A 14,606-nucleotide genomic window follows, 5' to 3' on the forward strand; every position below is an offset into this window, starting at 1 on the left:
GAATTATTCATTTACGATGCGTATTGACTGCCTTGCATTGTATGGTAGTGGTAGCTATTTATAAAAAATATTATTAGGTATTTCGGTTTAGGTTGTTTTTATGGTTTCGTAAAAAGGTACGTATTTTTTCCTGTTTTCATAGATTCATTCATAGAATTATACCTACGGAACCCTTCGTGCGCGAATCTGACTTCCACTTGGTTGATCTTTTTACAAATCAATAGTCGTATCCTACTAATATTATAAAAGCAAAAATATTTAAGAACTAGAGGTCCGCCCCGGCTTCGCCCGTGGTACATATTTCGCAATAAAAGGTAGCCTATGTCCTTTCTCGGGTATCAAAATATCTCCATACCAATTTTCATGCAAATTGGTTCAGTAGTTTAGGCGTGATTGAGTAACAGACAGACAGACAGACAGAGTTACTTTCGCATTTATAATATTAGTATGGATCTGGATGGACATTTAACGTACTCTGATACTCTTTCACGTAAAAACTACTGAATGAGTTTTTATGGAACTTTGTACAATTATATAGTTAAAACATCAGAATAACATATAGGCTACAATTTACCGCGGCAAAATAACTCATTCCCACAGGAAAAAATTGGTAAAAGTTTAAAATAAATTGCTTCAAATAAAACAAATAAACATTTATTTTTTTAACAACATTTTATTTCGATACTTAATTACCAAATAACAATATTTATTATTTAAAATAGATTCCACCTTAAACTTGTCGCACAGCATCTCTGCAAAGCACTTTACTTTTCTTTCCGTCTGATTAGAAATGATTTGAACAAGGCCGAGAATGTTTTGAAGGCTTCCAATTTTCCCTGTGCTATAGCTTTAACCCAAACATCTTTTAATTGTTCTCAAGCCAGAAACCTGCAAATAACAATAAAATCCATACTTAAATAACTTTTTTCTCCTAACCTATTTGATTTAAAGCAGTCATTGTCAAAGTACCTTAGCAAAGTACGTATATTTCGTTTCTATTAAAGTATCGATAATTGCACAACACTATGGAAGTAATATTTTGCATTATCTCTCAAAAAGAAGCTAATTATGATTTCATTTCAATGATCAAGGGTAGATAAAACATAGATGATTTGGAAAATAACGTAAATTCACTGATTTATAATACAATTAGCCAAAAATTGATCAAAATCACTAACCTGTGATATGATAAATTCCTATCTTCATCCGATTTCCCACTACTATGGCTTTTACAGCCGTAAGCAACACAAGCCATTTTATCTTTAGTCAATTTTCTTTTCATAAAATAACAAATCAAACTAAAACACTCGTTTTTCACTTCAAAAATAATAATTAAAATCACCATGCGTCAGTGACCAGACTGGTCACTGAAACAAATTCACATGGGCACATGTCATTTCAAACTGTCGAACTGACATATATCTGTCCTCTTTTTTCGCATGACATTTTGCAATAAGCCAAAAAGGCCAAACTAGTGCTATATTGTTCAATTAATTGTTACTTCTCCAGGCTTGATAATTGCTCCGAGAAAATATTATACTACACAAACGCCTTAGTTATACACAGCTTAATAAATATCTACACATGATTCTATACATAAAAAACACGTCATGTCACGTTTATTTCTTCATCTGATGCACTAGCATCTGTTTCATAATCATCGCCGTCTTCCATGTTCTGATAGTTCTCGCGCGCGAACAGCCCCGCCGCCATCTTGTCGTCATATCTGTAACTGTCACTTTGACAGTTCGAAGTTGACGCGTAGATTTTGTTTTTTAATTCGTCGTCTTCGACGGGCGAAGGTGATAGTTTCGGTTTGTCAGCTTCAGCGTCGGATAGGTCTGGGTGTGGGTTGTTTTTGTTTGGTAGTGTCTGTTCCCGGGAGCCGCCGGAAGCGAGCAGTTCCCGCTCTTTCGAGTTGCGCCATTTCATGCGGCGGTTTTGGAACCAGATTTTTACCTGTAAAAGAACATAAGATTAATTAAGATAATACAATCAAAACAATAAAGGCAGTTTTTTAGTTTTGAGAAATGTGGGTTATTTGTAGATGTAGGGTATTCATTTATCCTAAACTTATATATAAACTTCTTTATGATACAGATTGCAGAAAAACATGGTCGTTTAGAACAAGTATTCTTAGGTTAATGTAACGTCAATAGAAACATTTTGATTTGATTTTGTTATAATAAGAACAAAGAACCATAATCTATTAGGGAGCGTCCATAAATTACGTGAGGTGTTTTATTCAAATTTTTGAAAATGGACCAAAAGAATAACTATTATTAATTTGCTTTGTTTCAATCAGAAAAAAAATTACATGTTATTTGCCGATATCCCCCCTCTCCTCAACATAAGGTTAGATGAGATTTTACTCGACCCCCTCCCCCCTAAAACACCTCACGTAATTTATGGATGCCCCCTTAGGTAGTTATATAAATAATATTTCAATAGAAAAAAAACTACATTAACTAAATTAACAAAAGCTATTACCCTTTTACAATAAACAGATGTAGCATTTTATTACAATCATAGTTTCCTCATTCCCTTTTTTACAAATCTATAACCACCCGCAATCAATTCTTTACACAGAAATAAAACGTCACGTCATTAAAAAAAATCCCTCATTTTGTGCAAATCGGTTAAACTCCGACATAATGACAATTGCACACAATAGATTCGGCAATAGAAATCAATTCCTCATTTTGGTAGTTTTTGCAGTTTTTTCACACAAAATCTATCAGCTACTATAATATGGCCACTATTAATGTGAAGATTGATGGTGAGGCGTGGTGCGGGCGTAAAAAAGTTATATTACGATAATGCTTTTAGAGATTTACAGATATTGGACTGGCGTTTATTGTTATTCATATGATATGAGGTAGTGTTTTATTCTATCGAAAATAAGATTTATGCAATCGAAAGCTCGGAAAAATAGAGAAAAAAAAATTGTTGCTAAAGTTATATGCCCACATTCACATTATCTATATATTTAATACTATTAAGCTGAAGAGTTTGTTTGTTTGAACGCGATAATCTCAGAACTACTGGTCTGATATGAAAATTTATTTCGGTGTTAGATAGCACATTTATCGAAGAAGACCATAGGCGATGATAATAGCCTATGATCTTCCTACCTAAGACTTCACTAAGACCAATAGAAACGGCGCAATGCGGATGAAACCGCCGGGTACAGCTAGTAATGTATAAAGTAGTTTATTAATTACAATCCATACTAATATTATAAATGCGAAAGTAACTCTGTCTGTCTGTCTGTTACTCAATCACGACTAAACTACTGAACCAATTTGCATGAAATTTGGTATGGAGATATTTTGATACCCGAGAAAGGACATAGGCTACCTTTTATTGCGAAATATGTACCACGGGCGAAGCCGGGGCGGACCTCTAGTAAACAATAAATAATCCTATATGTTATCACATGATATATGTATAAAGAAGGCAGACTCTTAGCGTAACAAACACTTATTGTGCCAAAAACGTAAACTAAATATTAACTAGTACAGTAGTACAAAAACTAAACCGGGATACATTTTTAGCAATTCAATATTTCGGAAGTCCGTACGAACCAAGCTGTCAATGTCAAGACAAATTTGAAATTGCGATGACAAATCGCGCTCTCTGATTGGCTGGAACGAATCGGTTGGAGCGTAGCGCGCGAAAACGATTTGTCAAATTCTTTTTTTTAAATTGTCAAACGTCAAAAGTTTCGCGCCACTTTTGTTGGTGAATCCGTAATTGGTACGTTAAAAATTGATTGTTCGATTGTGAGAACTGAGAAGTTATCGTCGATCTATCAATTATGATATTATGCGTTTAAGATGGTTCAATTAGCGATTGTATTTTGTGCAAAACGGTATCTTTGCACAATGTTTAAATGCTGATGTTTTAAAGAATATGAAAAAAGGATTTTATAATTTGTAGGTAAAATTAATACTTATTTAATTGTAATAGATATATTAATGTAATTAGTGCGTAAGGCTGAACTTCACGCGATCCTTTATGATAATTGATAAGCCTTAGTAGGTACCTATCTATACTATCTATACTAATATTAATTATTATAAAGAGGAAAGGTTTGTATGTATGTAATATGTATGTATGGTTTTCACGCATAAACTATTGGACCGATTTTGATGAAATTTGGCACAGACAATCTTTAGACCCTGAGAAAGAACATAGGCCTTTTATTGCGAAATATGTACCACGGGCGAAGCCGGGGCGGACCGCTAGTAATATATAATTAAACTATCCTTTCGTAACAGATATGAATTATTAAGAACAAACAATTCTGTAATCTGTAATCTCTGCGTTAAACCGTTGATGTCACGCGACTTTGACTTAGCTGTTATAATGAAGTAGGTAGCCTTCAATGAAGTAGGTAGTCTTCATCTTTACACATACACAAAAAAATCAATCACAAATAATATTTATAATCTGTACACTAATATAATCTGTGCAAGACTGCTCACTGCTGACGTCACGGGACCCTCGTCTTGGCGATCGCGAGCGCGTCACCGACAATCTGCCGCCAACAGCTGACGCCGGCCCTTTGGCATGCTAGTGATGTGATTATATCACCGAGTAATAGAGTCGATAAAATTTGACGTAGAAAATAGTTTGAATGCTGCATTAAACTACTACATTACTACATCACTACTAAGTGATAAGGCCGTCAAATACACTAAATTGCTTTTTGCGAGTTGTATTAAAGAGTAAAATAAACAAATAAACTTAATGATTATTAGATCATTAGATTATGATCTCATATATTTACCATGCCATGAAATGTATCTATAATCAAGTTAAATGTCTTATGAAATGGGTTTTAAGATAATATCTTATATATTATAAATTATAAATATAAGTATTTCATTTTCAATGAATGTCGAAGTAAGGAATTACATTAAGTTTATATCAATGCATATTTTTAATAGACTGACATCTTAACGATTGATAACAAAGTGCCAAATTAATTAAGTTAGAAACTAAATAAATCATCCATTGTTATCACAACGTATTATCGATAAATAAATCATCGAAAACACCACAGCGCATCACTACACGCTAACAGGGGTGACACCGACCAAGAATTAATTACTTTTTGACATATTCACTTTTATTACAATTTATATGAAATAAATATGGCGCGCGACGGATTGTTAGGATGGGGGATAAATCGGTGTGCGATTAGCATAAATGGTGCAACTATTTAATGCATAAATAATTATAATACAATTGCGATTAGATATAGTTATCTATCAGCGTTGATTATACCGAGGACACCCATTTTTTTTTGTATACTCGTCTCAGTGCCCACGATAAAGTCTTGCCTAGTGTGGGTAATAAGCCAAATGTTTGTAAAACGTGCAACATAAATACAATTGTAACTGTGTAAAACGTTTTTAAATAAATATATTTTCCATTTTCATTTTTCAGTTTTTGTGAATTGAGTTTCTAAAGTTTCATATAAATAGGTTAAGTTATTTCTATTAATTTAATACACTATACACTCACTTTAGGTCACTTCGACCTTTGTTTAACCGAATTTATGTAGTAGTAACAAATCGTGAGGGCAAAAACATTTTGTATCTGTTTTTCGGATCAAGTTTTTTTAGAGGATACTTTCTTTTCGTCATAGGCAATCTTTATTGGACCAAAGTTTTTTGTAATAAGTCAAGACTTAGATTCATTTTTCCTTTACTTTTTAACATCAACGTTATACACACAACTGACAATTTTTAATGATTTTTCTTACCGTATACTAAACTATAGAAAAACTAGATCGATAAAATTTACTGGCCGGTTGGCTTGGTTGGTAGTGACCCTGCCTGTCAAGCCAGGGATCGTGGGTTCGATTCCCACCCAGGGCAAATAGTTGTGTGATGAACATATAATATGTTTGCTCTGTGTCTGGGTGTTAATTATCTATTTAAGTGTTTATTTTAAAATCATATGTATGTTTATCAGCCATCTGGTTTCCATTAGGTACACAATCGAAAGCTTAGTATGGGATCAGATCGTGCCGTGTGTGAAAATTGTCCTGATATATTTATTTATTAAAATTATTATGAATGAGTACACCGCGTTTTATTTCATTCACGTCCACTTTTCACTTTGCCTTTGCTTATACCAGAAGATGAGAAATAAATGAGCCCTTTATGTGAAACTAGCTTACCGCCCGCGGCTTCGCCCGCTTTATCTAAAACCTAATAAATTATATACTAAAACCTTCCTCTTGAATCACTCTATCTATTAAAAAAAACCGCATCAAAATCCGTTGCGTAGTTTTAAAGATTTAATCATACAAAGGGACATAGGGAAATAGGGACAGAGAAAGCGACTTTGTTTTATACTATGTAGTGACAAGAAACCCATTTGCAACATTATTTAGCCAAAGATTTAAATACAAAGAGTTTATGGTACCGGTTTATGTTTAATCTGAGCCTGTGGTCATCTTTATTTAAATTAAACAAATATTTAAACATAATGCTCAATAGAGTGGATAATAACAATAACAAATGTGTCCACCAACTACAATTAGCAAAACATGTCGCTAATGCACTAATAATTTTATTATTACCATTAATTTGCAATTACCAAAACACAGAACTATATCTCAATGAATCTGATTCAGCGTTCCCAAATTTGAAATATTCATATTCCGAATGAATATTCAAACGGCCGACGGTTTACATTCACGGCGTTCCAATTTCGAATATTTGCATTTATTTATTTTTTCGTCGAAACTTTTGGCGCTCTGATTGACGTGCGTCCATATTTGTTTATACGTCACGGGAATTTTGTTTGCATAACCAAATTGTTCGATTAGAATAATTTTGTTTGCTTGTAACCCTTTTTCTTTTATTTTGATACGAATACAATAAAGTAGTGCGGTATGCCAATGTCACAATGCAAATTGTAGTTTATTTTACAATGAGCAAATAAAAATAATATTTTAAAGTTGTATCAATATTTGTCAAATTGAGAAAGAATTGACTGCACAATCATATTTAGATTCGCAAGTGTGTGAAAGAACTCAAACATTTATGTATTTAACTAGACTTTAGAATTTCTTTTGAATCGTCAAAATACAAAAAAATAATTTTCTACCGGTTCGGAAAGCACAGTGGCGTTCCGTGGTGCATAACGACAACTTTGTATATTTGTTACGCGATTACTCCGGCAATTATAAACCGATTTGAATAATTCTTTTTTTATTTGGTAGGTCATACGTCAGAGGTGGTCCCATTGTCACCAGGTCAGGATCTGATGATGGGATCCCGGGGAAATCGAGGGAAACCCTCAAATTTTGTAGGCATATACACTGTTTATCAGAAATTATTTAAATTTGTACATATAGGTATAGTCTTGAAGTCGGTTTTTGTTTTCTTTCTAAAAATTTACTTTATATTATATAAATTCATAGAACTGAAGATGCATTTCTTTTATATTATTAAAAGAAAATCGTTTAGGTTTCTCTCAAATCTGATGATTATTCATTATATGGGAAAAAATACATTTTACGATCTTTCAAACTATGGAAATTACATATTTCAGTTATACACATAGGTATCTACTTGTTATGATCAGATTATTTTTTTCAGAACAATATTTTATTTACAAAAATAGATATTTTTTTTTATAGGTACAAAGGTGTTTTATAATATCTGTCACCAATTTTAAACGATGTTTTGAAACACAACCATTATAGGTAAGTTTATATTATTACTAGCAGTCCGCCCCGGCTTCGCCCGTGGTACATATTTCGCAATAAAAAGTAGCCTATGTCCTTTCTCGGGTATTAAAATATCTCCATACCTTTCATGCAAATTGGTTCAGTAGTTTAGGCGTGATTGAGTAACAGACAGATAGACAGAGTTACTTTCGCATTTATAATATTAGTATGTATCTATTATTATTAATTGACAGAACTACCAAACGATAAAACATACACATTACACATTACATTAAGAAGGAATGCTTCTTATTGAAGTCGGTTATTTACCCCCTTGGAATTCAACAATTCGGCTCCCTATTTCATGAAACTGACAAGCCTTGATAATATCATTTTAAGAAAGCATCGATGTAAACCATACCGCAGTCTGCAGTTAACCTATAAATATAAAATTCTAATGCCAAACGGTTTCAAAAAAGATAAAAGTATTTCCACCAATCACAGCCCGCGTTCATTTTTATCCGATACAAATCGTCCAATCGCTGATACTTTAAGACGCAATACGAACTTATAGCCATCCCTTTCTAACTCATGTGAAATGGATATAGCTAAGCTCCTCGAGTCGTTATATGAAATATATTTTTGTTCGCGCCATTTCTTTTCATTCTTGTTTTATTATATCGAAACAATTGAATGTCTTGTTATTTTCGCGACGTTTTCAATTGCTTGGGTGGTTGTTTACGATATTTCCAAGAATTGCGATTATGTTAATAATGCGACGTTGTTCGTCTTTTTATACGGCTACGAATATTTCGTAGACGTTGTAGAGGCTCTACGTAAATTGTTCATAATTATTCGTAGACGTTGTAGAGGCAATACGTAGCATTATGATGCTAGCATTAGTTTTATGACTGTAAATATACTAACTGAAAAGGAACTGCAATATCTAAACCTATTTAATTTATTTTCTTTTAACTTAATTAAAAATACTTTCAATTGCAATATTCCTTATGTGTCAAGGTATCTAACAATGCACAGCATCATACAATTTTTCGAACCTTCGTTTATTTCGATGATTTATATGTACCTATGTATCTACAAATTAAAAAAGTGCCAGTACAAATAAATGTACATACGTTCCAATCTAAGTCGTGTAATCTTGATAAACAACATCTTATAAATATTAATTACCAAAAATGTTGATAATTCTTTAAATATTCCTCTAATGTACTAATACCACTAACTTCAGCTTTTTTGCATTTACCTAATTCGAATAATCGTACATTTTTAATTATTTCCCGCCTAAAACTTTTCATCAAAGCATAGATAATAAATCCAAGACCATCAACAATAGAGCGAAGACAATATTGTCTTTGGAATATGTTATCTGTCCCCCATGCCCGTAATTCGATAAACGCTCTCAATTAGATCTCCCCTAGAGATATTAATTTCCCGCCCTTTTGGTTATATGTTTTTAATGTTAAGAGCCTTGATTGAAGGATTGTGGTATTATTTTGGAAATAGAAATAGTTTAATACGGATATTTTTTCACTGTTTCATTTTTAATTATATATCATTGAAGTGAAACTTCTTTATCGGGGTTGGAAAAAAATGTAGTGCAATATTTTTTCGTTACGCGTGACATTTTTCCGTTACGCGCTTGTTACGCGCCATCTTTTTCTTATCCCTACCACGCGTGATTCGACGTACCTATTTCTGTAAAATTGCATAATTATAGTAAATTATTTTTTGAAAAATAAGGTCATAAAGAAGTTTCACTTCTTACGTGTGTACACTAGTAGGTATACGCACACATTTTTTTGTAAGGTTTGAGATTTATTTATGAAACTAAGTATTACTCTAGCTGTGCTGCACGTTTTATATAAAGCCTATAGCCTTCCTCGACAAATGGGCTATCTAACACCGAAAAAATTTTTCAAATCGGACCAGTAGTTCCTGAGATAAGTGCGTTCAAACAAACAAACAAACTCTTCAGCTTTATAATATTAGTATAGGTATATGTATGTTAAATCAAAAGAGTTTTAGTACCTACTGTAAAGTCTTAAATCAATTAATGATGATAAATAAACACTTAAGTAAACTATTATTAAAAATTATATACAGTGGTGGACGTTTAATTAGAAACACGTAACAGGATGAAGTAGTCATCAAATTTATTTACTTTTGTATATTAAAGTATTAGAGATTAAGCTGTGGAGGAAGGAAGGTGGAATTCCTCCATCGAAAAAGGGAGGATCCTCGACCAGTCAACTTGACTGGCCGGCCGTTAAGGCCCCGATGGATGATGTCGGAAATAATAGACAGAATATGTATAGCTCTGTAGCGAAAACATTTCGCTTGCGCGATTCAGAGCGAGGTGTCGCTACAAAGCATTATTTCATATGTAATAGAACACCCGTTTATCTAGTTTTATAATAAATTGCTTAATTTTAATCAAACGTTAGCTTAAATTAATAAAATTAAACAACTTTAAGTGAAGTCTGATTTCCAAGCATTTTCAGTTTGGACAACAAATTAGAAACAGCATGCTTCGAGTGTTCCAAAGTCAAAACCTGTTGAAATGCCGCCAATATTTTTTTCTTCTAAAAATATTTGCACCGTTTTTTAAACATTCCGTTTAAAAGTTTCTGAAAATTAATTTGCTTTGCAGTATAAATGGGTAAAAGTAAGATTTGTGACCTATCAACAAGAAAAATAATTTTAAGTTTACATTTTGACAAAAACTGGAGTTACAGGAAAAATAAAATCATTTAGAGTGTTCGATAAAAATATATTCAATGCTACAGTTCATTTAAAAGAGCATGGTACTTCTGATTAAGTGCCTAAAAAAGCTCGACCATGAAAAACCACTGCTCGCGAGCATAGGCAAATAATTCTTTTCGCAAAGATGGATCCATTTAAAGGTTCCAATTCTATTATAAAATTAGTTTTTTGGGAGACGCCAGGAAAGTATAGCTTCTTACTAGGCAGTACAGGGAACAACGATTTTCATTTACTTAGAAATATTGCTAGTGGATAGTCCGCCAGTGAAAAAGTTTTATTTTGGGATGAAACTAAAATTAATTTAATCAATTCTGATGGCAAAGGATACGCGCGTCGTTCAGTTAACAAGGCCTTAGATAATAAATAAACAGTTCAGCAAGGCGGAGGAAACATTATAGTATGGGCATGTATGGGGTTGTTTTTAGACTGTTATAATCTTTATAGACAACATTGGCTTTACAACGTCGTGCCTTAGATTGTATGAGATTTTAACACGTTTGCAAAAACATATTTTCTAATAGAATTGGAACCTTTAAATGGATACATCTTTGCCAAAAGAATCATTTGCTTATCCTCGCGTGCAGTGGTTTTTCATGGTCGAGATTTTCTAGGCACTTGATCGGAAGTACCATGCTCTTTTAAATAAACTATAGCATTGAATATATTTTTATCGAACACTCTAAATGATTTGCAATTTTCCTGTAACTCTAGTTTTTGTCAAAATGTAAGCTTAAAATTATTTTTCTCGTTGATGGGTCACAAATCTTACTTTTAACCATTTATACTGTAAAGCAAATTAATTTTCAGAAACTTTTAGATTAGAATGTTTAAAAAACGGTGAAAATATTTGTAGAAGAAAGAATTTTGGCGGCACTTCAACAGGTTTTGACTTTGGATTACTCGAACCATGATGTTTCTAATTTGTTGTCCAGACTTAAAATACTCGGAAATCATATTTCAGTTAAAGTTGTTTAATTTTATTAATTTAAGCTAATGTTTGATTAAAATAAAGCATTTTCTTATAAAACTAGATAAACGGGTGTTCTATTACATACGAAATAATACTTAATCTCTATTACGTTAATACGTAAATGTTAAATGAATTTGATGACTACTTCATCGTGTTACGTGTTTCTAATTAAACGTCCACCACTGTATGTATGTTTATCAGCCATCTGGTTTCCATAACACAAGCGAAAGCTTAGTATGGGATCAGATCGTGCCGAGTGTGAAAATTGTCCTGAAATATTTATTTATTGTTTGATAAAAATTCCAGTACGCATCATGTTTCGTTTATTACCTACCTATATGAAATTATATATATATACTAGCGGTCCGCCCCGGCTTCGCCCGTGGTACCTACATGTTTAAACTATTCTATCTCTCAAGTTGGATCGAACTGCACATGGTGTGCGAATTTTATTATAATCGGTTAAGTGGTTTAAGAGTCCATTGAGGACAAACATTGTGACACGAGATTTATATATGTATATTAAGATTTTATTGCACAGATAAGAATTCTTCAAATTGCAACTTACACAACATACGTCATAACAGATAGCACCCTCACATATATCTCAAACCAAAGAAATGTTGCCATCAAAAAAAATTCAAACGCCAAAAATAAGCGAAAATAATCTCCGTAACAGCAACTTAGGGGAACACAGGGTGTTACAAAAAATTGCTACCCTCCAGCAATAGGAGGGGTCTGTCATCCACAGACGGGGGTATGTTGCCGCCCCTGTAACAGGCTTAAACAATTACTTGATGCTAACTCGATATTTGCATTTCGAGTGATATTCGGGTTAGATTAAGGACCTTTTTGTTGGATACCTTCGCCTCTTGCGGGCGGTTTTAAAAAGTTAAAACGTCAATGTCGAGCGGGAAGCGGGACGTCATTGGGTAGGTAATTATTTTTGGCGGATTATTTTAATGGCATTGTGTTCTTGTTATAAAAAGGATTACTCAATTAAATAATGTTTGAAAAAACAATTGAATACATCCATAGGTAGGTATATATTATACCTTTATTTTAATTTGAAAATAACCGAAAATAAGAAAATAAATAATATTTTTTACAGGTACCTACTTAAAAAAAAATCGATAAGTACGCCTAGGTAATACATACCTACATAGATTCGAGATATTAAATCACGTATTAAATCATAAATGGTATTATTGTAAGTTGGTAGCATTTGTAAAAAATAATTTGGAAAATCCAAAAGTGCACGCATCATAATTTTTTTTAATAAATATTTATAAATTATTATTTTTGTTTATTTAATAACAATTAAACCACGATTAGTAAAGTATTTCGGTCGCTATCGTGTTAACAAGAAAAAGGATCCGCACATACAGACACACGGACGTCCAAGACAGAACTTTTTTAAACTGTTTTTTAACTAGTTTAAATAACAAAAATGATATCAAAAATATCATGAACGTTAAAAATAGTGTTTTTTCTTAATATGTGTGTGTTTATGTATTATCTTACAAGTGCAATGTATGATACATAAAGACATTTTAAGTTTGAAAAATCAGATGTTTTGCGCGAAGTGACAGTAGTACCCACCTCAACGCTTCGCTTATGAGGCGTGCAATATGTTAAGTGTAGTGTTAGTATTCGATTATTTTAACACCCGTTTATCAGAGTTAAACCACAGTAAAGTCTCTATATGCATATTATTAAAAAACATTTATAAATCAAATTATCATCTTACTAAAACAACAACTACATATTTTTATTCAAAACTTAAAATCGTCTGAACAGATTATTATGTAAATATGGTTTAAACAAAAAGACATCTTATTTGCTAAGTTTTTTGAATATAAAACATACCTGACTATCCTTCAAGCCCAACTTTTCAGCCAGTTTCTTCCTGTCCGGTTTGGAAATATATTTTTGCACTTGAAACCTCTTTTCTAAGCCTTTTCTTTGAAGATCAGAGAACACCGCTCGCCGCATCATACCACGCCGTGGTTTACCTGTAGGTACATGAATAAAATTATTTTGAACACTATAATAATTAGTTTAAAATATCATAATTGTAAAAGTGGGTTTGTCTTTACTTCACGACACACGATTTTATGCTTTTTGGGAATTTCCAGCTTGGGCTGCTCATATTATATTATAACACTAGCTGTGCTGTGCGGTTTTACCCGTAGTGCTCCGCTCCTGTTGGTCTTAGCGTGATGATTTTATACATATAGCCTATAGCCATCCTCGATAAATGGGCTATCTAACACCGAAAGAATTTTTCAAATCGGACCAGTAGTTCCTGAGATTAGCGCGGTCAAACAAACAAACAAAGATATATAGATAGATAGATTTAATGGAATATGGAGTACAGTTCAAATTACTGAATTACCAGCACTTAGACTTCCATTTAGTAGCTTTCTTCTGCAAATAAATAAACTTCTATAGCTAATAAATAACTATTTTTATTTGATTATTACCTCTGGAACTGTGAGCCCATGGGAATCCACCTGGGAGAGGGAACACCTGGGTATGAGCTTGAGAAGGCCTTACTGTAACAAGAACACTGTATGAATAAATATTAAATATAGTTAAAAAAACACGCGGAATTATTGTATAGTCACCGATCCTTGATAAGTGTACAAAGTTTGAATTAAATTTGTTTGTTTATACTTAATGACCTATTATACTAGTGTTTATACGTCAAAATCGAGTAGGTGCCTATATAGGAATTAGGAGTCGGTTACATACAAACTTGTTGAAAATATGTATATAATATGTGAAGGTAAAGGCTAATACATATTATTAGAAGTTATTTGACTAGTATTTATGATTATTGAAAACTAGGTGCAGGTAGATACTAGATAATAAAAATGTGATATCTATGAAAATGAAAATGAATGAACATTTTTTATTTAAGCAAAAAGACGGTACAGTTATAAAATTAACAAAATAGGAAAGATTTGCTGTAGCTTATTATACAAATGATTTCACAATAGAACTCACACTAAGAAAACTTCAAAAATGGTGTAAAAATCGTAAAAATAGATATTTGCGTATAAAAACACACATTTAGCAATGATTAATTAAAATCTGTTCTGAAGTGTCGGTTACATACAAATGTAGAGGTGAAGCTAATAATAATCTTAT

The 14,606-nt window shown here is 32.5% G+C and overlaps 1 protein-coding gene across 1 annotated transcript in view; it reads right to left on the minus strand.

Moving 5' to 3' along the window:
- Positions 1–1,545: 1,545 nt before the first annotated feature.
- Dbx (homeobox protein Dbx) overlaps positions 1,546–14,606 on the minus strand; it is a 34,793-nt gene continuing 21,732 nt past the window's right edge. Inside the window, exons 3-5 of the mRNA XM_090118600.1 lie at positions 13,937–14,008; positions 13,320–13,465; positions 1,546–1,959 (exon numbers count right to left, since the gene is read on the minus strand). Of these exons, the coding sequence (XP_089974726.1) occupies positions 1,609–1,959; positions 13,320–13,465; positions 13,937–14,008 (569 nt within the window). The 3' untranslated portion in view covers positions 1,546–1,608. The remainder of the gene's footprint in view (positions 1,960–13,319; positions 13,466–13,936; positions 14,009–14,606) is intronic.

The sequence above is a fragment of the Colias eurytheme genome, chromosome 30, assembly GCF_061535395.1.
Source record: "Colias eurytheme isolate Ceu_HAF_F1 chromosome 30, ilColEury1 Martin Lab GWU primary, whole genome shotgun sequence".
Classification (NCBI taxonomy): Eukaryota; Metazoa; Arthropoda; class Insecta; order Lepidoptera; family Pieridae; genus Colias; species Colias eurytheme.